The sequence below is a fragment of the Nerophis ophidion genome, linkage group LG08 (assembly GCF_033978795.1).
Source record: "Nerophis ophidion isolate RoL-2023_Sa linkage group LG08, RoL_Noph_v1.0, whole genome shotgun sequence".
Lineage (NCBI taxonomy): Eukaryota > Metazoa > Chordata > Actinopteri > Syngnathiformes > Syngnathidae > Nerophis > Nerophis ophidion.
In genome coordinates this window covers 36,114,270-36,139,723 of record NC_084618.1, presented here as the reverse complement: position 1 = coordinate 36,139,723, position 25,454 = coordinate 36,114,270, and the positions used below count along the sequence as shown (strand labels likewise).

At 40.2% G+C, this 25,454-nt stretch overlaps 2 protein-coding genes across 5 annotated transcripts in view; one reads left to right on the top strand and one right to left on the bottom strand.

Annotated features, from left to right (window-relative positions):
* The window catches only part of ccdc106b (coiled-coil domain containing 106b), a 41,027-nt gene that overhangs the window by 1,151 nt on the left and 14,422 nt on the right, over positions 1-25,454 (top strand). Inside the window, exons 1-3 of one of the 3 annotated variants that reach the window (XM_061908429.1) lie at positions 17,571-17,723; positions 23,326-23,427; positions 23,570-23,761. In XM_061908429.1, the coding sequence (XP_061764413.1) occupies positions 23,382-23,427; positions 23,570-23,761 (238 nt within the window). In that variant the 5' untranslated portion in view covers positions 17,571-17,723; positions 23,326-23,381. Of the gene's footprint in view, positions 1-17,570; positions 17,857-23,325; positions 23,428-23,569; positions 23,762-25,454 lie in introns of those variants that run through there. The other 2 variants (XM_061908427.1, XM_061908428.1) reach the window with 2 other exon arrangements.
* On the bottom strand, positions 5,952-17,692 carry tmem238a (transmembrane protein 238a). Of its 2 annotated transcripts, none has more exons than XM_061908433.1 (3): positions 17,559-17,692; positions 7,936-8,115; positions 5,952-6,232 (listed from the first exon to the last, which is right to left on the bottom strand). In XM_061908433.1, exons 2-3 carry the CDS (start codon positions 8,084-8,086, stop codon positions 6,069-6,071), a joined length of 315 nt encoding a protein of 104 aa, XP_061764417.1. In that variant the 5' UTR covers positions 8,087-8,115; positions 17,559-17,692; the 3' UTR covers positions 5,952-6,068. The 2 variants fall into 2 exon arrangements, with proteins under 2 accessions (XP_061764417.1, XP_061764416.1); XM_061908432.1 differs by having other exon boundaries at positions 17,449-17,612.

Below are 25,454 nucleotides of genomic sequence, written 5' to 3'. Positions count from 1 at the left end.
GATCCATAGAGGCAGAAAATAAGTATAAGAAATATAAAAACAAGCTAATTGTTATACTACAAACATCTAAGAGGGAGTACTACAGTCAATTATTAAACAAGAACAGAAACAACATGAGAGCAACATGGGGCATCCTAAATAGCATCATCAAAAACGGTGCTAAGAAAGATTACCCCCGTACTTTCTAGATGGAAATACAAAAAATTACAATATGAACTAAATAGTTGAACGTTTTAATGATTACTTTGTTAATATCGGGAAAAATCTGAAACAAAGAATTCCAAATGCAGATGATGTGTCAGTTGAGAACTTGAGTGAGCTGATAGACAGAAATCCCAATTCCATGTTTCTTAAGAATGTGACAAAAGAAGAAGTAATCAAAATTGTAAATCCAAGACCTCAACCGACTGTCATGGAATAGATATGGTAACGATAAAAAGTTTATAAAAGAAATTTCAGAACCTCTTACATATATCAGTAATGTATCATTTCTAACCGGCAAATTCCCTGACAAAATGAAAATTGCAAAAGTTGTACCATTTTATAAGAATAGAAACATACACCTGTTCACTAACTACAGACCAGTTTCATTACTTCCACAATTCTCCAAAATCATGGAAAAACTATTCAATAGCTGATTAGATAAATGTATCAACAAAAGTGGGAAGCTTGTGGAGAACCAATTGTGATTCAGAGCAAATATCTCAACATCAATAGCATTAATCAAAATAACAGAGGAAATTACCAATGCAATAGACGGTAAAGAATGTGCAGCCGCAGTATTCATAGATTTAACAAAAGCATTTGACACAATTAATCATGATATTTTAATACAAAAAGTAGAATGATATGGCATCAGAGGTTTGGTATTGAACTGGGTAAGAAGCTATTTAACCAACAGGAAGCAATATGTGAAGATGGGTGAAAATATGTCAACAAGGCTAAATATATCTTGTGGTGTACCCCAGGGATCAATATTAGGACCAATATTGTTTAATCTTTATATAAACGACATTTGTAAAGTTACAAAGGACTTGAAGTTAGTTTTATTTGCAGACGACTTTCTGTTCAGGAGAGAACACACAGAAGATAATACAAATAATAACGGAAGAAATGAACACATTAAAAAAATGGTTTGATAAAAACACACTATCTTTGAATCTCAGTAAAACTAAAATAATGCTATTTGGTAACAGTAGAAAATAGCATCAGACACGAATACAAATAGACGGAGTAGATATTGAAAGGGTAAAAGAAACCAGATTTTTGGGAGTAATAATAGATGATAAAATTAACTGGAAATCTCATATACAAAACATACAACATAAGGTGGCAAAAAAAATTCAATAATGAATAAAGCAAAATACGTCTTGGGCCAAAAATTACTTTATACTGCTCGCTAGTGTTACCATATCTGAGTTATTGTGCAGAAATATGGGGAAACAACTACAAATTTGCGCTACATTTGTTAACTGTGTTAAAAAAAAGATCAGTTAGAATAATATATAATGTTGAATATAGAGAACATACAAACCCCTTTATTTATTGAGTCAAAAATATTAAAGTTCGGTGATTTGATAAAATTGCAAACAGCTAAAATGATGTACAAAGCAAATTATAACCTGATACCAAAGAATGTACAACAATTCTTCTCAACTAAAGAGGAGAAATATAACCTAAGGGAAAATCTAATTTAAAACATTTGTATGCACGTACAACACTTAAAACCTTTAGCACAGGGGTGTCAAACTCAAATACAGAGTGGGCCAAAATTTAAAACCGAACAAAGCCGCGCGCCGAGGTTGAACAAATTAACCTTTTAATAGGGACCCAAACAAGTTTTGCATTGAATATTGAACAAGCAAAGCTTATATAACTTTATAGTGACATGCAAAATCGAGTTTCAAATAATAATAATAATAAAAAAATATAAATGGCATATGAAATAAAATTTAAATAAAAATTGAATGCCTCTTTTCGGCGGTGGGGTTGATGTGAACGGGGTTTGGTGATAGCGGGGGGTCTGTATTGTAGCGTCCCGGGAGAGTTAGTGCTGCAAGGCGTTCTGGGTATTGGTTCTGTTGTGTTTATGTTGTGTTACGGTGCGGATGTTCTCCCGGAATGTGTCATTCTTGTTTGGTGTGGGTTCACAGTGTGGCGCATATTTGTAACAGTGTTAAAGTTATTTATACGGCCACCCTCAGTGTGACCTGTCTGGCTGTTGACCAAGTATGCTTTGCATTCACTTGTGTGTGTGTATAAGCCGCATATATTATGTGACTGGGCCGGCACGCTGTTTGTATAGAGGAAAAGCGGACGTGGAGACAGGTTGTAGAGAACGCCAAAGGCAGTGCCTTCAAAGCCCACCACAAATATTGTTGTCCGGGATGAAATTCGGGAGGGGCACTGAACTTCGGGAGTCCCCCGGGAAAATCGAGAGGGTTGGCACGTAAGAGTGTTAGCGGTGAATGCAGTGTTACAGCGGCGGGCCAGCTCTGATGTTAATTTGATATTGCCTCAAGGGCCAAGTGAAATTACACGGCGGGCCAAATTTGGCCCGCGGGCCAGAGTTTGACACCCATGCTGTAGCATATCAGTATGTGGAATTAAATTACGGAATGGATTAAGTAAAGAAGTTAAACATTGTACTGATATGATCCAGTTTAAGAGGCTGTTCAAATTAATAGTGCTTACAAAGTACAAAGAAGAATAATTATGAGAAACACTTTCTACCTTATTGAAAATAAGATATTCTTCATCTCTGTATGTTAATAATGACTGAAGTAATTAATTATATATTACAAAACGTTTGTATTACTCATTCACGGATGTAATTTTACTATAAAAAAGGTCAGTAAATGAATGTATATATTTGTAAACGCTCTGACGTGGGAAAGGGGTAGGATTGAATAAGCTTTGCTTCTTCCTACTCCTTTTCGGACATGATGTAATGTGAAATGATATGAAATTGTCTGATGTATTATGCTGTAAGTATGTTCATGTTCGAAATAAACTAAGAAAGAAGAAGAAAGACCACTACAAATGAGCAATATTTTGCACTGTTACACAATTTAATAAATCAGAAACTGATGACATAGTGCTGTATTTTACTTTTTTATCTATTTTTTTCAACCAAAAATGCTTTGCTCTGGTTAGGGGGTACTTCAATTAAAAAAAAAAAATGTTCACAGGGGGTACATCACTGAAAAAAGGATGAGAACCACTGCTTTAACGGACTTCTTAACTCACTACGCTTGTACCTCAAATCAACATCTCCCATTAAAATGAATTAAAATGACACGCCCTCCCAAAAAAAAAACCCCACAAACATTTGAACATGTAACTTGCCTTTTAAAAAGCAAAACAAACTTTTGGATAAGAAAAAAACAAATACGGCACAACACTACACACTACAGGAGTTTCCTCAAGTCATTTAATAATAATGTACATCATCTAACAGGTAGGGCAGGGGTGTCAAACTCATTTTATTTCGGGTGGCACATGGAGAAAAATCTCTACTACCAATTGGGCCGGACTGGTAAAATCACGGCACGATAACTTAAAAATAAAGACAACTTCAGATGGTTTTCTTTGTTTAAAAATAGAACAAGCACATTCTGAGAATGTACAAATCATAATGTTGTTGGTTTTCTTTTACGCTTACATGATGCGGTTAGGCCCTGCGATGAGGTGGCGACTTGTCCAGGGTGTACCCTGCCTTCCGCCCGATTGTAGCTGAGATAGGCGCCAGCGCCCCCCGCGACCCCAAAGGGAATAAGCGGTAGAAAATGGATGGATGGATGGATGATGCGGTTAATAGTATTCTATCTTTATTTGTCGTTATTTATACTTCCTGAATACATTATGTGATAATGTTCATCAGTCAACTCATTGGTTTACATTTTCAATCCATCACGATAAAAAAAAATCTAAATCAAATTACAGGATGTTTTGTAGTTTGCTCCTTTTTTTTAATCTTAGCTACAACGATACAAATAATTGCTATTGCGACATTAAGTGGACACATTTAGAACAGCAGTTTCTTTCATTCAAAAATTTCGGCTCATCTTTATACTTAGCAAACTCAACCCTAATACGGCCCGTGGGATGTACATTTGACAACTTCGTTGTAGAGTGTACTTCTGTGTTATCTCCTTCCAGCTGCTTCTCCATCAAACACACCATCAGCAGCTTCTTAATAGTTTTGTGGATAATTGTCTGCCATTTAGATATTATTTTAACATCCTTGGCTGGTGTTTGACGCATTCTACTTCAGTATGGTGCAGAGAAGCAGTGATACGCTTAAGTTGCTTCGGTTTATTCTTTCTTTCTTTAGTTTATTTCGAAAATAAACACACAACATAACGCATCACACAATTTCATATCATTCACTTTACATCATGTCTGAGTAGGAAGAACCAAATTATCATTATTTATTTATTTGAATGTCAATTTATTGTGTTCATTCAATGAATACCATCCTCTGATTCTTCTAACCACTTTCCTTCACACTCACTTTCTTTACTTATAATAAAGTTATGTTGATCTCTGCTCGGTGATTCTCAAAGTGTGGTACATCTAGTGGTACGGAAAATAATCCCTTATTTAAATGGTATAATGATGTGACGCAAGCCAGTGTTACTGTTCAAACTGTGTGTAATTTTACAGTGGGCAAACATTTTAAATATACTTGTTGAATAAAACTTTTGCCTTGTTTTTAATGCTTACTTAGGCCTACTGGCTACTGTATTTTAATGCTGGTCATTATGGTGGTACTTGCAGAGCCAATTGTTTTATGAAGTGATACTTGACAAAAAAAAGTTGGAGAACCACTGTTCTCAATATAATCTAATGCCAGCGAATAAGACCAGATGTTTTGGTCGGATCTTTCGGGGTTCACTGTGACTTTTTTCACCAACTACCACCCCATTTGGGATAGTCACATGACAACCACTCCAAAATGTTGCCTATATCGTGGAACCTGTCCTTAAGATTATTTTGAGATAAGAGCTGTCGCTCAGCTAGTTGTTATGCTTTATGTTGCACACAATATTTCTGATAGCTAGAGCAAAAGTTCTCAAACTTTTCAGCAAGTTCCACCTCAGAAAATATTGGTTCTGCAAGTACCACCATAATGACCAACATTGAAATACAGTAGCGTAGTAGGCCTGAGTATTCATTAAAACAAGGCAGAGGTATATTTAATATTTTTGGCCAATATGACCTTACATGCACTTTCAACAGTAACAGTGTTTGAATATTTTATTAAGTGATTCTTTGGTGTTCTACAGTTTGTACTTCAAGTAAAAGGATGGGGTACTTGATTGTTGAACGACTTCCTATGGGTTAAAATGTTTAAGTTTGGGTTATATATTTGATTGTGTATGATAGTTGACTTTTAGTATTATGGGATGTATGAGGACAGTGGCCTAAGAAGAAATGGCCGCTGTAATCCACCGTAAAAATATACCTAATGGAGTGATGCGGTACCCTTTGACCTTCCTGCAGGCAAGGACTTAGCCTTCTAAATCCGGCAGGTGAGAGCAAGTAGCTTAACATGGCGGCTGGCTGCTGATCAGCGCCATCTGCGCTCCACGCGACAACGGACTTCCCGCCCGGTGCATGACGGGAAAACTTGTCGCTGACAAAAAGCTCCCCGGCGTCACCTTCAGCTTTAAAACTCCTCAGGAAGGGAATCCTCTGGTTGGAGAGCGAGGCGGCCAAGGTGGTGAGCTGAGGCGACTTAAAGAGGATTTGGCAGCGGAACAAAACAAAGGAGCGAATGGAAAATCTGCCTCCCTCACCTCGACCCATTGGGCAGGAGTCTTGTCACGTCTCCAAGACCAGACTTTGAGAAAGCTATTTTGGAAAAGCAACGTTCAATCTAATTGAAATCAAGTCCAATCAGGCACACGAAACACGCCATCCGTGATCCATAACAGACGCAGATATTTGCGTACAAAAAGGCTTTTATTTTGCCACCGTAAAAAACAAAAGTGTCGCAGTAGAAATATGTGACCATCAATAAGTAGGAGACAAACACTTGACTGAAACGGAAGCCCCTCCTGTCAGCGGGGGCTCCTGTAGGAGAGGATCTTGCGGCTGAGGTTGCGAGCCAGGCGGTCCACGGCGCTGTTGATGTGTCCCAGCTCCTTTTTGGACGTCAGGCCCTCCATGTTGCCGCTGTACCACAGCGCCCAGCCCCACAGCGACATCAGCACCAGGAGTGCACCTTTATACACACGCACGCACGCACACACATTACCATCATGCGTGTATGTCGACAGGTCTTGACTGATTGATTGATTGAGAAGTTTATTATTAAGGGAATGTCAAAAAAACTGTCAGATAGGTCTATCTTAAAGAATTGAATCCATGTAATGCTTTAAAAAGGCAAATTGATGGCACAAAAAGCCAAAAGGCTTGTTTCCATTGTGGTCACATTTGATACATTCAATAATAAAATATAGATAACCTGTAACATGTATGTAAACAATTACGTTAAAAATTGATAAACTATATACATATACACAGTATACATGTCAGGTTACTTGAAAAACAATACATACAAAAAATGGGCGGGGGGAAAGGAGGCGGTATATACACTATATACCATAATTTTCAGACTATAAATTGCAGTTTTTTTCATAGTTTGGCCAGGGGTGCGACTTACACTCAGGAGCGACTTATGTGTGAAATTATTAACACATTACCGTAAAATATCAAATAATATTATTTAGGTCATTCACATACGAGACTAGACATATAAGATTTCATCGGATTTATCGATTAGGAGTGACAGATTGTTTGGTAAACGTATAGCATGTTCTATATGTTATAGTTATTTGAATGACTCTTACGTTAACATACCAGGCATGTGCTCCGTTGGTTATTTATGCGTCATATAACATACTCTTATTCAGCCTGTTCACTATTCTTTATTTTAAATTGCCTTTCAAGTTTCTATTCTTGGTGTTGGGTTTTATCAAATAAATTTCCCCCAAAAATGCGACCTATACTCCAGTGCGACTTATACATTTTTTTCGCTTCTTTATTACTGTATTTTCCGCGCTATAAGCCGTACCTTCAATGAATGGCATATTTAAAAACTTTGTTCACCTATAAGCCGCGCCTACGCTGCGCTATAGGGAATGTCAAAAAAACAGTCCGATAGGTCAGTCAAACTTTAATAATATAGTACATACAAACCAGTGTGCAAATGTGCAATCACAACAATAGTAACACTCAAAATATTGCAGAGCAATAGCAACATCAATAACTCAACGTTACTCGAACGTTAATGTCACAGCACACAAAATAAACATTTAAAACTCACTTTCTGAAGTTATTCCTCATCCATAAATCCCTCGAATTCTTCGTCTTCGTTGTCTGAATTAAAAAGTTGGGCGAATACGGCATCCTCCACTTACGCACCATTGATTAATTTATGTTCAATTCTCTTGCTGCTGCTCTATTTCTGTGTTCTTCCGCGTGACTGATCGCCTTGAGTTTAAACTGCATTGTACCCGTGTCTCTTAGTAGAAGCCATTTTGTGGTCGTCTTTACAGAAACACACAAATTAAATTCATCGTATTAGCCGCGCGCTTTTTCTTCTACGGGGGGAGGGTGCTAACCTTGGCGGTTGTGTACCGTAGAAGAAGAAGCGCTTCCTCTTCTACGGGGAAAAAAGATGGCGGCTGTTTACCGTAGTTGCGAGACCTAAACTTTATGAAAATAAATATTTACATTAATCCATATATAAGGCGCACCGGGTTATAAACTGCACTGTCAGCTTTTGAGAAAACTTGTGGTTTTTAGGTGCGGCTTATAGCGCGTAAAATACGGTATGCATTTTCGGCAGGTGCGACTTATACTTCGGAGTGACTTATACTCCGAAAAATACAGTACATGGACAACATGACAATGACAACATACCAGTATAGACGAGCAGATCTCCAAAATCTCGGCCTTTGATTTCCAGAGGGGCAAAGACCCCCAGCAACATGGCGGTGCCCCCCAGGACGTCCAAGAAGACAGCGAAGGCCAGAGCAAACTTGCAGTGGGACAGACCTCCACACAGCCCCATTATGACCGCTAGATAGGGGAGGGAGTTCCCTGAGAAAAACACAATTCATTTATAAAAATCAGATTAATCCCATTTTGATTTTTAAATGGTAAATGGGTTATACTTGTATAGCGCTTTCCTACCTTCAAGGTACTCAAAGCGCTGTGACACTATTTCCACATTCACCCATACACACACATTCACACACTGATGGCGAGAGCTGCCATGCAAGGCCCTAACCACGAACCATCAGGAGCAAGGGTGAAGTGTCTTGCTCAAGGACACAACAGGCGTGACGAGGTTGGTAGAAGGTGGGAATTGAAGCAAGAACCCTCAGGTTGCTGGCACGGCCACTCTCCCAACTGCGCCACGCCGTCAACAATCCCGTTCAATCTCAGTAAATTATTTGCCACCATGATTCAAATTATTTTCGCACAAATGCAATTACATTGTCAGAATGACATATGAGCAAACACAGTTTTAATGTTTTACTTAAATGTACAATACAGGCAAAAAGTTTGGACACACCTTCTCATTCAATGTGTTTTCTTTATTTTCATGATTATTTACATTGTAGATTGTCACTGAAGGCATCAAAACTATGAATGAATGAACATGCGGAGTTGTGTACAAAACAAAAAACGGTGAAATAACTGAAAACCTGTTTTATATTGTAGTTTCTTCAAAATAGCCACCATTTGCTCTGATTACTGTTTTGCACACTCTTTGCATTCTCTAAATGAGCTTCAACAGGTAGTCATCTGAAAGGGTTTTCACTTCACAGGTGTCATAGTTTTGATCCCTTCAATGGCAATCTACAATGTAAATACCGTAATTTCCGGACTATAAGCCGCACCAGCTAAATTTAGGGGAAAATACAGATTGCTCCATATGTAAGCCGTACCTGACTATAAGCCGCAGGCGTTTTGATGTGTAATTACCGCAATATATAGGGGTTCCTGCTACCACGGAGGGGATTGTCAGGACAGAGATGACTGTTTGGGAACGCAAACATTTATTAACAATAAATCTTTCAATCCTTCAATCAAACTTTCACATCTTTGACATAGCGAACAGCATTTGTGCAGAGTACAAATAATACAACGGTGCAAAGTAATACAAACTCCTCGCCTGTAACACGGCAGTTTATGTTACCTCTAAAATCTTCAATATTCATTTCTTTGGCGGTTGTTTGGGCTTTCAGTCGGCTCTGCACGGTGGAAACACCCCGGCCGTCTGCTCTCTGTGTGTTCACCCAGTCCTCAAGAAAGTTTTCAAGTTCCGGCCATCTGCTTTTATTACCTCTGAAGGATTTTTTTGTCTTTTTGCATTGAATCAGTTCTTCATGCTGCCGTCTCCAACGTGTCACCATTGATTCATTGATGTCAAGGGTACGTGCAGCAGCTCTATTTCCTTCTTTGACAGCCAAATCGATTGCCTTTAACTTAAAAGCAGCATCATATAAACTTATCCGTTTGTTTTCCATATTGAAGGCGTTTGCATGAACACTTCCTTCGCGCAAACTGTCGCTGACGCTCTCCTACTCTTTGTTTTGCTCTCGTTACCTGGCGCTGTCACGCCAAATACCCCCCCCAATTTCTAATTAATACAGACGTTTTGTCAACGCTATATTATAAAAATATAACGCTATATTATAAAAATACAGACGTTTTGTTAACGCTATATTATGAAAAATGAAAAATAGATTATAAAAACCGAGAGTATAGAGCTGGTCCACAGTTCCACGACCAGGACGAAAACCACACTGTTCCTCCTGAATCCGAGGTTCGACTATCCGACGTAGCCTCCTCTCCAGTACACCTGAATAAACCTTACCGGGAAGGCTGAGGAGTGTGATCCCACGATAGTTGGAACACACCCTCCGGTCCCCCTTCTTAAAGAGAGGAACACCCACCCCGGTCTGCCAATCCAGAGGTACCGCCCCCGATATCCACGCAATGCTGCAAAGTCTTGTCAACCAAGACAGCCCCACAGCATCCAGAGCCTTAAGGAACTCCGGGCGGATCTCGTCCACCCCTGGGGCCTTGCCACCGAGGAGCTTTTTAACTACTTCAGCGACCTCAGCCCCAGAAATAGGAGAGTCCACCACAGATTCCCCAGGCACTGCTTCCTCATAGGAAGATGTGTTGGTGGGATTGAGGAGGTCTTCGAAGTATTCCTTCCACCTATCCACAACATCCGCAGTTGAGGTCAGCAGAACACCATCCGCACCATACACGGTGTTGATAGTGCACTGCTTCCCCTTCCTGAGGCGGCGTATGGTGGTCCAGAATCACTTCGAAGCCGTCCGGAAGTCGTTTTCCATGGCTTCCCCGAACTCCTCCCATGTCCGAGTTTTTGCCTCCGCGACCGCTGAAGCTGCACACCGCTTGGCCTGTCGGTACCTGTCCACTGCCTCCGGAGTCCTATGAGCCAAAAGGACCCGATAGGACTCCTTCTTCAGCTTGACGGCATCCCTCACCGCTGGTGTCCACCAAGGGGTTTTAGGATTGCCGCCCCGACAGGCACCAACTACCTTGCGGCCACAGCTCCGATCTGCCGCCTCGACAATAGTAACTGTGGACCAGCTCTATACTCTCGGCAGGGTTCTTGAGGGTGCATGGGAGTTTGCCCAACCAGTCTACATGTGCTTTGTGGACTTGGAGAAGGCATTCGACCGTGTCCCTCGGGAAGTCCTGTGGGGAGTGCTCAGAGAGTATGGGGTATCGGACTGTCTTATTGTGGCGGTCCGTTCCCTGTACGATCAGTGCCAGAGCTTGGTCCGCATTGCCGGCAGTAAGTCGAACACATTTCCAGTGAGGGTTGGACTCCGCCAAGGCTGTCCTTTGTCACCGATTCTGTTCATAACTTTTATGGACAGAATTTCTAGGCGCAGTCAAGGCGCTGAGGGGTTTCGGTTTGGTAACCGCAGGATTAGGTCTCTGCTTTTTGCAGATGATGTGGTCCTGATGGCTTCATCTGACCGGGATCTTCAGCTCTCGCTGGATCGGTTCGCAGCCGAGTGTGAAGCGACCGGGATGAGAATCAGCACCTAAAAGTCCGAGCCCATGGTTCTCGCCCGGAAAAGGGTGGAATGCCATCTCCGGGTTGGGGAGGAGACCCTGCCCCAAGTGGAGGAGTTCAAATACCTAGGAGTCTTGTTCACGAGTGAGGGAAGAGTGGATCGTGAGATCGACAGGCGGATCGGTGCGGCGTCTTCAGTAATGCGGACGTTGTACCGATCCGTTGTGGTGAAGAAGGAGCTGAGCCGGAAGGCAAAGCTCTCAATTTACTGGTCGATCTACGTTTCGATCCTCACCTATGGTCATGAGCTTTGGGTCATGACCGAAAGGATAAGATCACGGGTGCAAGTGGCCGAAATGAGTTTCCTCCGCCGTGTGGCGGGGCTCTCCCTTAGAGATAGGGTGAGAAGCTCTGCCATCCGGGAGGGACTCAAAGTAAAGCCGCTGCTCCTTCACATCGAGAGGAGCCAGATGAGGTGGTTCGGGCATCTGGTCAGGATGCCACCCGAACGCCTCCCTAGGGAGGTGTTTATGGCACGTCCAACCGGTAGGAGGCCACAGGGAAGACCCAGGACACGTTGGGAAGACTACGTCTCCCGGCTGGCCTGGGAACGCCTCGGGATCCCCCGGGAAGAACTAGACGAAGTGGCTGGGGAGAGGGAATTCTGGGTTTCCCTGCTTAGGCTGTTGCCCCCGCGACCCGACCTCGGATAAGCGGAAGATGATGGATGGATGGATGGATTATAAAAACAATTTACAAACACAAGCTATGTGATGACGCATTTACTTCCGGGGTCACGTTTCCTCTTACGTCATCCCATAGCTTGTGTTTGTAAATTGTTTTTTATTGTTTTATTTTTTTATAACATAGCGTCTGTATTAATCATGACCACGGAAGTAAATGGTAGGGAATGTTTTTGTAGGGGGGAAGAAATTTGGCGTGACAGAGCCAGATGTCTGCCTTGGTCTCGCGCATCCTCGGTAGTGCGCGCCCCTGGTTACCGTAAACCGCACCGTTTTTGTTGGATTCATTGTAAATAAGTTATCTCATTCTATTCAAATATGATTGTTTTGTGCATTGAGGAGACAAGTAGAAAGGAAACGTGGTGTTAAATTGAACTTAGGTTGACCTACCCACTTAAAGGAGGAATTTGCAGATGGGCCAGAGCAATGCAGGAAGTTGCTAATCCTTTTATTGCTATGTATTTGCCTGTGTTTAGTTATCAGCGCAGGGGTTAGGTATCCCACACAGGTGTAAATCCCCCTCCTCGAACGCAGCTGTGTGTGTGTGCTTGTACTGAAAGGGCTTCCCTAAATTAATTAAAAAGACGAGGAGACGGGAGAAAGTTTCAGAGTAAATCGGGAGCCTGTAACTGACAACTGGCTCCAGTTTCTCTCCTCGTACGAGAAAAGCAATCACTGGTTTGTCTTCTATTCTCCATTTTTGTGTCTTTATAATGTCATGATATTTGACCCTGACAGTTTTATAAGCCGCAGGGACCAGAACGAGGGAAAAAAGTAGCGGCTTATAGTCCGGAAAACGCATTGAAATAAGGTGTGTCCGAACTTTTGGCCTGTACTGTACGTCATTTTTTTTCCCTCAAACTTGACCTGATCACTGACCCATAGAGCACAATTAATAGCGTGATTAATCAGCGTTCACGCGTGATTAATGCAATCTTTCTGTAGCTTTGACAGCCCTAATATACATTGAGTGATATACGACCATACTCTAAAAAAAACATGAAATTATACATACAATAGTGTTGTCATTTTTTTATCAAATTAATTACACTGGTGCCTTTAGAATATCATAAATAATCCCAGTTTTGTTAAGGACGGAAGTTTGAGGAATTTGAGTACAAAAGTAATTTAAAAAAATACATGAATCCAAAATCAAAATGGGCAGCACGGTAGTAGAGGGGGTTAGTGCATCTGCCTCACAATAAGAAGGTCCTGAGTAGTCCTGAATTCAATCCCGGGCTCGGGATCTTTCTGTGTGGAGTTTGCATGTCCTCCCCCTGACTGCTTGAGTTCCCGGGTACTCCGGCTTCCTCCCACTTCCAAAGACATGCACCTAATGGCTCTAGTGTGAATGTGAGTGTGAATGTTGTCTGTCTATCTGTGTGTAACTCTTTGGGGGCCTTGCGATTAAGTGGCGACTTGTCCAGGGTGTACTCCGCCTTCCGTCCGAATGCACCTGAGCCCCCGCAACCCCAAAGGGGACAAGCGGTAGGAAATGGATGGATAGATGAATCCAAAATGTTTTAAGCCCTTTAAAAACTGTTTGTCCTGTTTGGCTTTAAAAATAATTGTAATCGAATATCCCCAAAAAGCTCTCTATCCATCCATTTACTACCGCTTATTCCCTTTGGGGTCGCGGGGGCTCAGCTGCATTCGGACGGAAGGCGGAGTACACCCTGGACAAGTCGCCACCTAATCGCAGGGCCCCCAAAGACTTAATTCAATATATATATTTTTAAACTTTGACAGCTGTAAAGTACATTAAATGCCCGAAAAAAAATGGAAGTATCTAAATTATCTCATACGCAACAAAACATGAAAGCATACATACGTTTTATTGTCTATAAAAAAGCATTTATATGTGTTTTAAATGATAAAAGGCCTCAAGCAACTTCTGAAGCACCTCCAAAACCCTGAAATCTAGACTCCAAACATCCCAGAACAAGCTAGTCCGGTTACTTCTAGACCTCCACCCCAGATCACACCTCACTCCAACCCACTTCTCCAAAGTGGGCTGGCTCAGGGTGGAGGACAGAGTAAAACAACTTGCAATGAGCCTAGTCTATAAAATCCGCTACACCTCCCTGATACCAAAGTACATGTCAAACTACTTCCTTACGTAAATGACCGCCATAACCACAACACCAGGGGGAGCTCCACAAACCACGTTAAACCCAGATTCCGGTCTAACAAAGGTCTTAAACTCATTCTCTTTCCATGCCACATCTATGTGGAATGCACTCCCAACAGGTGTAAAAGTAAGTGCATCTCTATCCTCCTTCAAAACCGCTCTAAAACAACACTTCCAGGCAACTTCAACCCTTTACTAATACCCTCTTCCATTCACATCCCATCTCCCCGGATTATAAAAAACCTAATGTAAATAATCAAATGTACTTCTAATGTATATACTTGTTCTTATGCTATCTGAACTCACTATGTTCTCTGCTTGCTGTACATATCCTACCAAGTAAGACGTACACCAGGGGTCACCAACCTTTTTGAAACCAAGAGCTACTTCTTGGGTGCTGATTAATGCGAAAGGCTACCAGTTTGATACACACTTAAATAAATTGCCAAAAATAGCCAATTTGCTCAATTTACCTTTCATTAAAAAAAATTATAATAATTTTATATATATATTATATATACATATAAAAATGGGTATTTCTGTCTGTCATTCCGTTGTACATTTTTTTTCCTTTTACGTAAGTTTTTTTGTAGAGAATAAATGATGAAAAAAACACTTAATTGAACGGTTTAAAAGAGGAGAAAACACAAAAAAAATTCAAATTAAATTTTGAAACAGTTTATCTTCAATTACGACTCTTTAAAATTCAAAATTCGACCAAAAAAAAGAAGAGAAAAATTAGCTAATTTGAATCTTTTTGATAAAATTAAAAAAATTTTGTGGAACATCCTTAGTAATTTTTTCCGGATTAAGATTAATTTTAGAATTTTGATGACATGTTTTAAATAGGTTAAAATCCAATCTGCACTTTGTTATAATATATAACAAATTGGACCAACCTGTATTTCTAACAAAGACAAATCATTATTTCTTCTAGATTTTCCAGAACAAAAATTTTAAAAGAAATTCAAAAGACTTTGAAATAAGATCTAAATTTGATTCTAAAGATTTTTTAGATTTGCCAGAATTTTTTTATTTATTTTAATCATAATAAGTTTGAAGAAATATTTCACAAATATTCTTCATCGAAAAACAGAAGCTAAAATGAAGAATTAAATTAAAATATATTTATTATTATTTACAATAAAAAATAATAATTTACTTGAACATTGATTTAAATTGTCAGGAAAGAAGAGGAAGGAATTTAAAAAGTAAAAAGGTATGTGTTTAAAAATCCTAAAATCATTTTTAAGGTTGTATTTTTTCTCTAAAATTGTCTTTCTGAAAGTTATAAGAAGCAAAGTAAAAAAATTAATGAATTTATTCAAACAAGTGAAGACCAAGTCTTTAAAATATTTTCTTGGATTTTCAAATTCTATTTCAGTTTTGTCTCTTTTAAAATTAAAAATGTCGAGCAAAGCGAGACCAGCTTGCTAGTAAATAAATACAATTTAAAAAATAGAGGCAGCTCACTATAAAGTGCTGCTACTTGAGCTATTTTTAGAACAGGCCAGCAGGCTACTCATCTGGTCCTTACGGGCTACCTGGTGCCCGCGAGCACCACGTTGGTGACCCCTGACCCACACTGTTTCATTTCTCTGTTGATGCAGATTTTAATGACTGAAGTACTGATATCAACCAAAGCTCCTCATCCCACCGCCCGGATTGTAAATAATGTAAATAATTCAATGTATATACAATAATGATTAACTTGTGTGATGACTGAAAACGGAAATGCTGATTATCGGTCCTGCTAGACACCAACCTCTATTTAATAATACAACTGTAACATTTGACAACCAAACAATTAAACAAGGCGACACGGTAAAGAATCTGGGTATTATCTTCGACCCAACTCTCTCCTTTGAGTCACACATTAAAAGCGTTACTAAAACGGCCTTCTTTCATCTCCGTAATATCGCTAAAATTCGCTCCATTTTGTCCACTAAAGACGCTGAGATCATTATCCATGCGTTTGTTACGTCTCGCCTCGACTACTGTAACGTATTATTTTCGGGTCTCCCCATGTCTAGCATTAAAAGATTACAGTTGGTACAAAATGCGGCTGCTAGACTTTTGACAAGAACAAGAAAGTTTGATCATATTACGCCTGTACTGGCTCACCTGCACTGGCTTCCTGTGCATTTAAGATGTGACTTTAAGGTTTTACTTCTAACATATAAAATACTACACGGTCTAGCTCCATCCTATCTTGCAGATTGTATTGTACCATATGTCCCGGCAAGAAATCTGCGTTCAAAGGATTCCGGCTTATTAGTGATTCCTAAAGCCCAAAAAAAGTCTGCGGGCTATAGAGCGTTTTCCGTTCGGACTCCAGCTTCTACGAGATGCTACCTCAGTAGAAGCATTTAAGTCTCACCTTAAAACTCATTTGTATACTCTAGCCTTTAAATAGACCTCCTTTTTAGACCAGTTGCTCTGCCGCTTCTTTTCTTTTTCTCCTATGTCACCCCCTCCCTTGTGGAGGGGGTCCGGTCCGATGCCCATGGATAAAGTACTAAAAGTACTGGCTGTCCAGAGTCGGGGCCCAGGATGGTTCGCTCGCCTATGTATCGGTTGGGGACATCTCTACGATGCTGATCCCACTCCGCTTGGGATTGTTTCCTGTGGACGGGACTCTCGCTGCTGTCTTGGATCCGCTTTGAACTGAACTCTCGCGGCTGTGTTGGAGCCACTATGGATTGAACTTTCACAGTATCATGTTAGACCCACTCGACATCCATTGCTTTTGGTTCCCTAGAGGGGGGGTGTTGCCCACATATGAGGTCCTCTCCAAGGTTCTCATAGTCATCATTGTCACTGGCGTCCCACTGGGTGTGAGTTCTCCTTGCCCACTGGGTGTGAGTTTTCCTTGCCCTTATGTGGGTTATTCCGAGGATGTCGTAGTCGTAGTGGTTTGTACAGTCCTTTGAGACATTTGTGATTTAGGGCTATATAAATAATGAATAAACATTGATTGATTGACTGTATTATGCTGATTGTATATATTTGTACCATGAATTGATTAACCTGGACCCCGACTTAAACAAGTTGGAAAAACTTATTCGGGTGTTACCATTTAGTGGTCAATTGTAGGGAATATGTACTGTACTGTGAAGTGAAGTGAAGTGAATTATATTTATATAGCGCTTTTCTCTAGTGACTCAAAGCGCTTTACATAGTGAAACCCAATATCTAAGTTACATTTAAACCAGTGTGGGTGGCACTGGGAGCAGGTGGGTAAAGTGTCTTGCCCAAGCACACAACGGCAGTGACTAGGATGGCGGAAGCGGGAATCGAACCTGCAACCCTCAAGTTGCTGGCACGGCCACTCTACCAATCGAGCTATACCGCCCCACTGTGCAGTCTACTAATAAAAGTATGTATCAATCAATCAATCAATCAAGAATGCACGTTGACATAACCAAAGTTTGGACTTTAAAAAAGCGTTGACTTCCTCTGTATGTGGGTAAAAAGTGACTTACTTGCTGTTGTTGTTGTTTCGTCAACGCCACAAATCAGTCCTCTAAAGTTTTTCCCACTTTTTTCTCATCGCCTTTTTTATTTCACCTCTGTATTTGTCGTTCACGCTCACCTCACTGATCCGCCCAGACGTGACGTGTTTCCGGTGGTTCAAACATGTGCGCGCTTACTTGCCGGCGTGGCCTTTAACCAGCACTCAGCTCCTTCCGGTAGAAGCTGGGCTGTGGTGCGCAGGCGCGAAGCGGCCAGCACCTGTTCGCGGCGGTCTTATAATCAGGTAATTGTGCTGCGTTGGCCGGGCTGTGTTACAAGAATATTAACGTCAGCGAAGGACAACTTTCATTTGCGTTATTAAAGCGTCTTTAGCGCAATGAATCCCGCCAGCAGCACAGATGACGCAAACAAGCCAGGTAACAAAAAAATAGATCAATTTAATGGGAGACTTTTAAACCGCTCCTCAGACGAAACGGCGTCATTAGCAATTAGCAATAACGCTACCGCCTCACTAATCACTAGTAGTGACACATTTATGGATTGTTTATCACTTAATCAATTACAAAACATACCCTAAATGATATTGGTAGACTGTATATTTATAGCTGATTTAGTTAGTCGTTTTTGCTCTAGGATGGCGGATCGTGTAAAAAAGATTTTGCCGATATCATGGCAGTATTGATGCCTGGTCGATACCAAATCGATGCGTTCCCAATAATATCTATATTCATGTTTTTGGTGTTGTTTCCACGCACATATTTACCGTACATTTACTGTAGTTTCAATTGTATTGAGCATGAATTGATTAACGTAGACCCCGACTTAAACAAGTTGAAAACCCTATTCGGGTGTTACCATTTAGTGGTCAATTGTACGGAATATGTTAAAGTACCAATGATACTAGATGTGGCAAAATTATTCTCTGCATTTGACGCATCACCTTTGAGGTGAAGGGAGCAGTATGCAGCAGCGGTGGCGCGCCCGGGAATAATTTTTGGTGATTTAACCCCCAATTGCAACCTTTTGAAACTGAGTGCCAAGCAGGAAGGCAATAGGTCCCAATTTTATAGTCTTTGGTATGACTCGTCCAGGGTTTGAACTCACAACCTACCGATCTCAGGGCGGACACTCTAACCACTAGGCCACTTAGTAGTATATATGTACTGTACTGTGCAATCTAATAATAAAAGTTTCAATCAATTTCAATCAAAAAACAGGTTCTCGGACACAGGAAGTCAAAACGCCAATTAAATTGAATAAGAGCCATTACTAATTGTACTGTTCCATTATTTACATAATTTAATTTTAAATGACAACAGTTAATATTTAGATAATGTCTGCTTGATTCACAATGTATTATTTTGTTGAAATAGTGCATCAATAATGCGGACATTGTATTGGTCCATTGTGGTGAAGAAGGAGCTGAGCCGGAAGGCAAAGGTCTCAATTTACCGGTCGATCTACGTTCCCATCCTCACCTATCTATGGTCATGAGCTTTGGGTACAAGCGGCTGAAATGAGTTTCCTCCACCGTGTGGCGGGGCTCTCCCTTAGAGATAGGGTGAGAAGCTCTGTCACCCGGGAGGAACTCAAAGTAAAGCCGCTGATCCTCCACACCGAGAGAAGCCAGATGAGGTGGTTCGGGCATCTGGTCAGGATGCCACCCGAACGCCTCCCTCGGGAGGTGTTTAGGGCACGTCCAACCAGTAGGAGGCCACGGGGGGACACGTTGGGAAGATTATGTCTCACGGCTGGCCTGGGAACGCCTCGGGATCCCCCAGGAGGACCTGGACAAAGTGGTTGGGGAGAGGGAAGTCTGGGCTTCCCTGCTTAGGCTGCTGCCCCTGCGACCTGACCTCTGATAAGCGGAAGAAGATGGATGGATGGATGGAAATTGTGCATCAATAATATTAGACTTAAACTTATTTTTATTGTCATTCAAATTTGAACTTTACAGTACAGACAAGAACAAAATTTATTTGCATTAGCTTGTTGTAGTGCAGGATAAAAGAGCAATAAGGTGCAGATATAAATACATAGATTACTGTACAGGTAAATATATTGCAATTTTGAATATGCATCCACTTTTTTGGATGCATGTTATATTGTCTTTTTATTCTAGCGAATTAAACCGTTTTTTAGGGGGAATTGAGGGAAATACTTTCATGCGTCCAAGAGCCTGATGGGAAGAAGCTGTTACGGAACCTGGAGGTTCTGCTGCGGAGGCTGCAGACCCTTAATATATCATTTATATTAAATTACTACTCTTTTATCAGTAAAGCCAAACTCAAGACCTACCGTTTTAATTTGGCGTATATTTAATATTCTTATTCAGCTCATAATTTCATTATTTTTTTACTTCCTTGATTATCTAGTATTTATTTGCTTTCATACTACGTCAGTGTATTTATTTGTATATTTTTTTTACCTACATATTTATGTAATATTGATACATTTTATAAATTATATCGCATCATATTTATTTTTTTCATTTAATCTTATCCTCCTATCTTTGAGTTATTTCCAGCGTTTCCTCAGCGGGAGCCTTCTGCACTGGGGGCTCTGATGTCCCGCGGCTGCGAAGGTCTCTGGCTCATCGGTTTCTCGCTGGGTTGCGGCCCGTCATCATGCAGCTCCTGGTGCACCTGGCTCCCTAAGATAATGTTTTCTCACCTGGTTCCTCCGTAATCAGCCACATATGTTTTACACGGCTTTTATAATGTGTGTACGTGTCATGGAGGGAAACAGGGGTGTTTTTTGGGGGTGGGGCAACTGGCAGTTTGAGCCTGGAATTATTTGTTTATTAAAAGTTTTTAAATGTAAAGCACTTTGTGCCAAATTTTATACGTATGAAAAGCGCTATAAAAATAAAATGTGTTTGATATAATTGGTTTAGAAATAAGTGTGTTTATATATACAGTACAGGCCAAAAGTTTGGACACACCTTCTCTTCATTCAATGCATTTTCTTTATTTTCATGACTATTTACATTGTAGATTGTCACTGAAGGCATCAACATTATGAATGAACACATGTGGAGTTATATACATAACAAAAAAAGGTAAAATAACTGAAAACATGTCTTGTATTCTACAAACCCCGTTTCTATATGAGTTGGGAAATTGTTTTAGATGGAAATATAAACCAAATACAATGATTTGCAAATCCTTTTCAACTCATATTCAGTTGAATATCCTACAAAGATGTTCAAATGTATCAGATATTTGATGTTCAAATTGAAAAAAAAAAAAAAAAATCAAATAATCATTAACTTAAAAATTTGATGCTAGCAACACGTGACAAATAAGTTGGGAAAGGTGGCAATAAAGTTAAGTTAAAGTACCAATGATTGTCACACACACTAGGTGTGGTGAAAATTGTCCTCTGCATTTGACCCATCCCCTCAATCACCCCCTGGGAAGTGAGGGGAGCAGTGGGCAGCAGCGGTGCCGCACCCCGGAATCATTTATGGTGATTTAAACCCCAATTCCAACCCTTGATGCTGAGTGCCAAGCAGGGAGGCAATGAGTCCCATTTTTTTTTATAGTCTTTGCTATGACTCGACCAGGGTTTGAACTCCCAACCTACCGATCTCAGGGCGGACACTCTAACCACTCGGCCACTGAGTAGGTAAATACTGATAAAGTTGAGGAATGCTCATCAAACACTTATTTGGAACATCCCACTGGTGTGCAGGCTAATTGGGAACAGATGGGTGCCATGATTGGGTATAAAAACAGCTTCCCAAAAAATGCTCAGTCTTTCACAAGAAAGGATGGGGAGATGTATACCACTTTGTCCACAACTGCGTGAGCAAATGGTCAAAGAGTTTAAGAATAACGTTTCTCAAAGTGCAATTGCAAGAAATTTAGGGATTTCAACATTTTTTGTAAGGGGCGCTGGAAGCCGGCAGACCCGTCAGCGATCCTGTTCTGTCTCCCTGTAATGTTTGTCTAATCTTGAATGGGATTGTGCTGAAAATTGTAATTTTCCTGACGGAATAAATAAAGTACTATCTAATCTAATCTATCTAATCTGCGGTCCATAACATCATCAAAAGGTTCAGAAAATCTGGAGAAATCACTCCACGTAAGCGGCATGGCTGTAAACCAACATTGAATAACCGTGACCTTCGACCCCTCAGACGGCACTGTATTAAAAACCGACATCAATCTCTAAAGGATATCCCCACATGGGCTCAGGAACACTTCAGCACACCACTGTCACTAAATACAGTTTGTCACTACATCTGTAAGTGCAAGTTAAAGCTCTACTATGCAAAACAAAAGCCATTTATCAGCAACATCCAGAAACGCCGCCGGTTTCTCTTGGCCCGAGATCATCTAAGATGGACTGATGCAAAGTGGAAAAGTATTGTTTTTGGAAATATTCGACATCATGTCATCCGGACCAAAGGGGAAGCGAACCATCCAGACTGTTATTGACGCAAAGTTCAAAAGCCAGCCTCTGTGATGGTATGGGGGTGCATTAGTCTCCAAGGCATGATTATCTTACACATCTGGGAAGGCACCATTAATGCTGAAAGGTAAATACAGGTTTTGGTACAACATATGCTGCCATCTAAGCGCCGTCTTTTTCATGGACGTCCCTGCTTATTTCAGCAAGACAATGCCAAGCCACATTCAGCACCTGTTACAACAGCGTGGCTTCGTAAAAAAAGTGCGGGTACTTTCCTGGCCCGCCTGCAGTCCAGACCTGTCTCCCATCGAAAATGTGTGGCGCATTATGAAGCGTAAAATACGACAGCGGAGACCCCGGACTGTTGAACGACTGAAGCTCTACATAAAACAATGGGAAATAATTCCACTTTCAAAGCTTCAACAATTAGTTTGCTCAGTTACGAAACGTTTATTGAGTGTTGTTAAAAGAAAAGGTAATGTAACACAGTGGTGAACATGCCCTTTCCCAGCTACTTTGGCACGTGTTGCAGCCATGAAATTCTAAGTTTATTTTCAGAAAAAAAATTAAGTTTATGAGTTTGAACATCAAATATCTTGTCTTTGTAGTGCATTCAATTGAATATGGGTTGAAAAGGATTTGCAAATCATTGTATTCCGTTTATATTTACATCTAACACAATTTCACAACTCATATGAAAACGGGGTTTGTAGTTTCTTCAAAATAGCCACTGCTCTGATTACTGCTTTGCACACTCTTGGCACCTGTGAAGGGAAAACCATTTCAGGTGACTACCTCTTGAAGGTCATCGAGAGAATGCCAAAAGTGCAAAAAAGTAATCAGAGTAAAGGTTGGCTATTTTGAAGAAACTAGAATACAAAACAAAATTTCAGTTATTTCACTTTTTTTTGTTAAGTACATAACTCCACATGTTTATTCATAGTTTTGATGCCTTCAGTGACAATTTACAATGTAAAAAGTCATAAAAATAAAGAAAACACATTGAATTAGGTGTGTCCAAACTTTTGGCCTGTACTGTATGTATACACATTTTTTAGATGTAAATCATTTCCATCCATCCATCCATTTTCTACCACTTATTCCCTTTCGGGGTCGTGGGGTAAATCATTTCATTTAATGAAAATATTTTATATAATATTGGCCCTGTATTCATTGTTTTTTGGTTGATAATACTCGTTTTAGACTGTGGCATGTTAAATCGCTGACGATGAAGATTGCTCTTTTCCAATAATAATCATTATCATGCTCACAGTTATGTTCATTATTGTGCTCACATCATACTGAGAGCAGTTTCTAATATTTGGTGAGAAGCAGCTGTACAAGCACAATAATAAACATTTTTCAGTGAGTACCTGTCAATCAAAAGTTAGCATTGTTAATATTATAATTAGATAGTCTTTTTTAATGATGTCTTTTTGTGTCCGTGCACTACACACCTCCTGCAGAAGGAGAAGGTTTGTACCTGGGATCCTACGAGGTTTCTTTCCCCCCGACGGAGAGCATGGAGAGGCCCACCTCCTACCACTATGGTCAACAGATGATGGACGGTACGCCTGTCAATCATGCTGACAGCTGGCTTATTACTGCCGCATTATTGATGGCTTACAGCATCTCATGTTGTTTATCATACTGACAATGGACACAATTAAATCACAACTACTCCATCCCTGCTCATGTTCTTTCTCGCAGAGTCCGCCATGCAGGAGCCTTCCCCATCGCAGTACAGCCCCTTCATCCTGGTCTCCAACCTGCGAGCGCACCTCTACGTGGCGCTGGAGAAGAACGCCTGGCTGCTGAAGCGTGTTGAAGAGCTGGAAGAAGAGCGCAACTTCCTGCGCTGCCAGCTAGATCGTTTCATTGTCAGCATGTGGAGTCATGAGGGTGAGTCAGTGGGGCGGGGATTTGTGCTTCTGATTCTGATACTGATCATCCATGAGTGAGATCAGCTGATAACAATACCAGTCATATGTATTAACTACATTTTTCAATGTATTTATAGCAGTGGTTCTGAACCTTGTTGGAGGTACCGAACCCCAACAGTTTCATATACGCATTCACCGAACCCTTTAGTGAAAAATATTTTTTTTTTATATTCAAGATAAAGTTATATGTTTTTGGTAACACTTTATTATGGGGAATATAATCTAAGTAACAAAGACTTAATTTAGAATTATTTGGACACTCAGGGTACATATTCTAAGTAACAAAGTCTTAATTTAGAGTTATTTGGACACTAGGGTACATATTCTAAGTAACAAATACTTAATTTAAAGTCATTTGGACATTAAGGGAACATATTCTAAGTAACAAAGACTTAATTTAGAGTTATTAGGACACTAGGGGAATATATTCAAAGTAACAAATACTTAATTTAGAGGTTTTTGGACACTAGGGTACATATTCTAAGTAACAACAACTCAATTTAAAGTTATTTGGACACTAGAGGAACATATTCTAAGTAACGAAGACTTAATTTAGAGTTAATTGGAAACCAAGGGAACATATTCTAAGTAATAAATACTTAATTTCGAATTATTTGGACACTAGGGTACATATTTTAAGTAACAACAACTCAATTTAGAGTTATTTGGACACTAGGGGAACATATTCTAAGTAACAAAGACTTAATTTAGAGTTATTTGGTTAGGGTTAGGGTCAGGGTTACGGTTATAATAAGGCCATGCCGAATAAAGCATTAATAAGTACTTAATAATGACTAGCTAAGAGCCAATATGTTACTAATTTGCATGTTAATAAGCAACTAATTAATGCTGAATATGTTCCCCGTACTGAAGTGTGACAATGTTTTTTTTTTACTGGTGCACAAAATAAACCGTGCATGAACATCACCTTGTTCAAACAACAAAACCAAGACAGTGCATAAACTCACAACAAATTACACACCTGCAAATCAGTCAGCTGTTGCCGGATCCGTAAAACGCAGATAGGGAGAAGTTTGTATTTACACAATGAGTTGGGTGTGTTTGGACCTCCGCCAAACCCCTGAGGCCGACTCACCGAACCCCTAGGGTTCCATCGAACCCAGGTTAAGAACCACTGATTTATAGAGAGTACTATTGACAGTTGAACAACATCAACACAATATTTAAAATAGTTCCTTATGGTATTGTATTACATACAATTGTTTCCGCAAATTAAAATCAATGGTACACAATAATTTAAAAAAAGGATAAACTCCTACTATCGACCACAGTCTTTCCTCATCACATTGCACTTCAAATATTGCGGCTTTACTATATTGCAGATTTTTGGGTCTATTTTTTTCCAAGCATTTTTCACAATGTTTTCGTCCTAAATTAAGCAATTTCAGGCATAACAATGGCTAAATATAAAAATATTAATACTACTACAAGGTTGGCCATTGTAGGACATCTAAGCCAATCAGAGCGTGTTGTTCAGTATCCTGTCCACTGATTGGCTCAGCTTGAGGCAGCATTACTATATTGGATTACAAAGCATGTAAAGGTATCTAGAGGGTTCACATGATGTTGAAAAAAACATTTAGAAGGTCACAAAGAGGTTTTTTATCCTTTAACTATAAAGATATTTTATT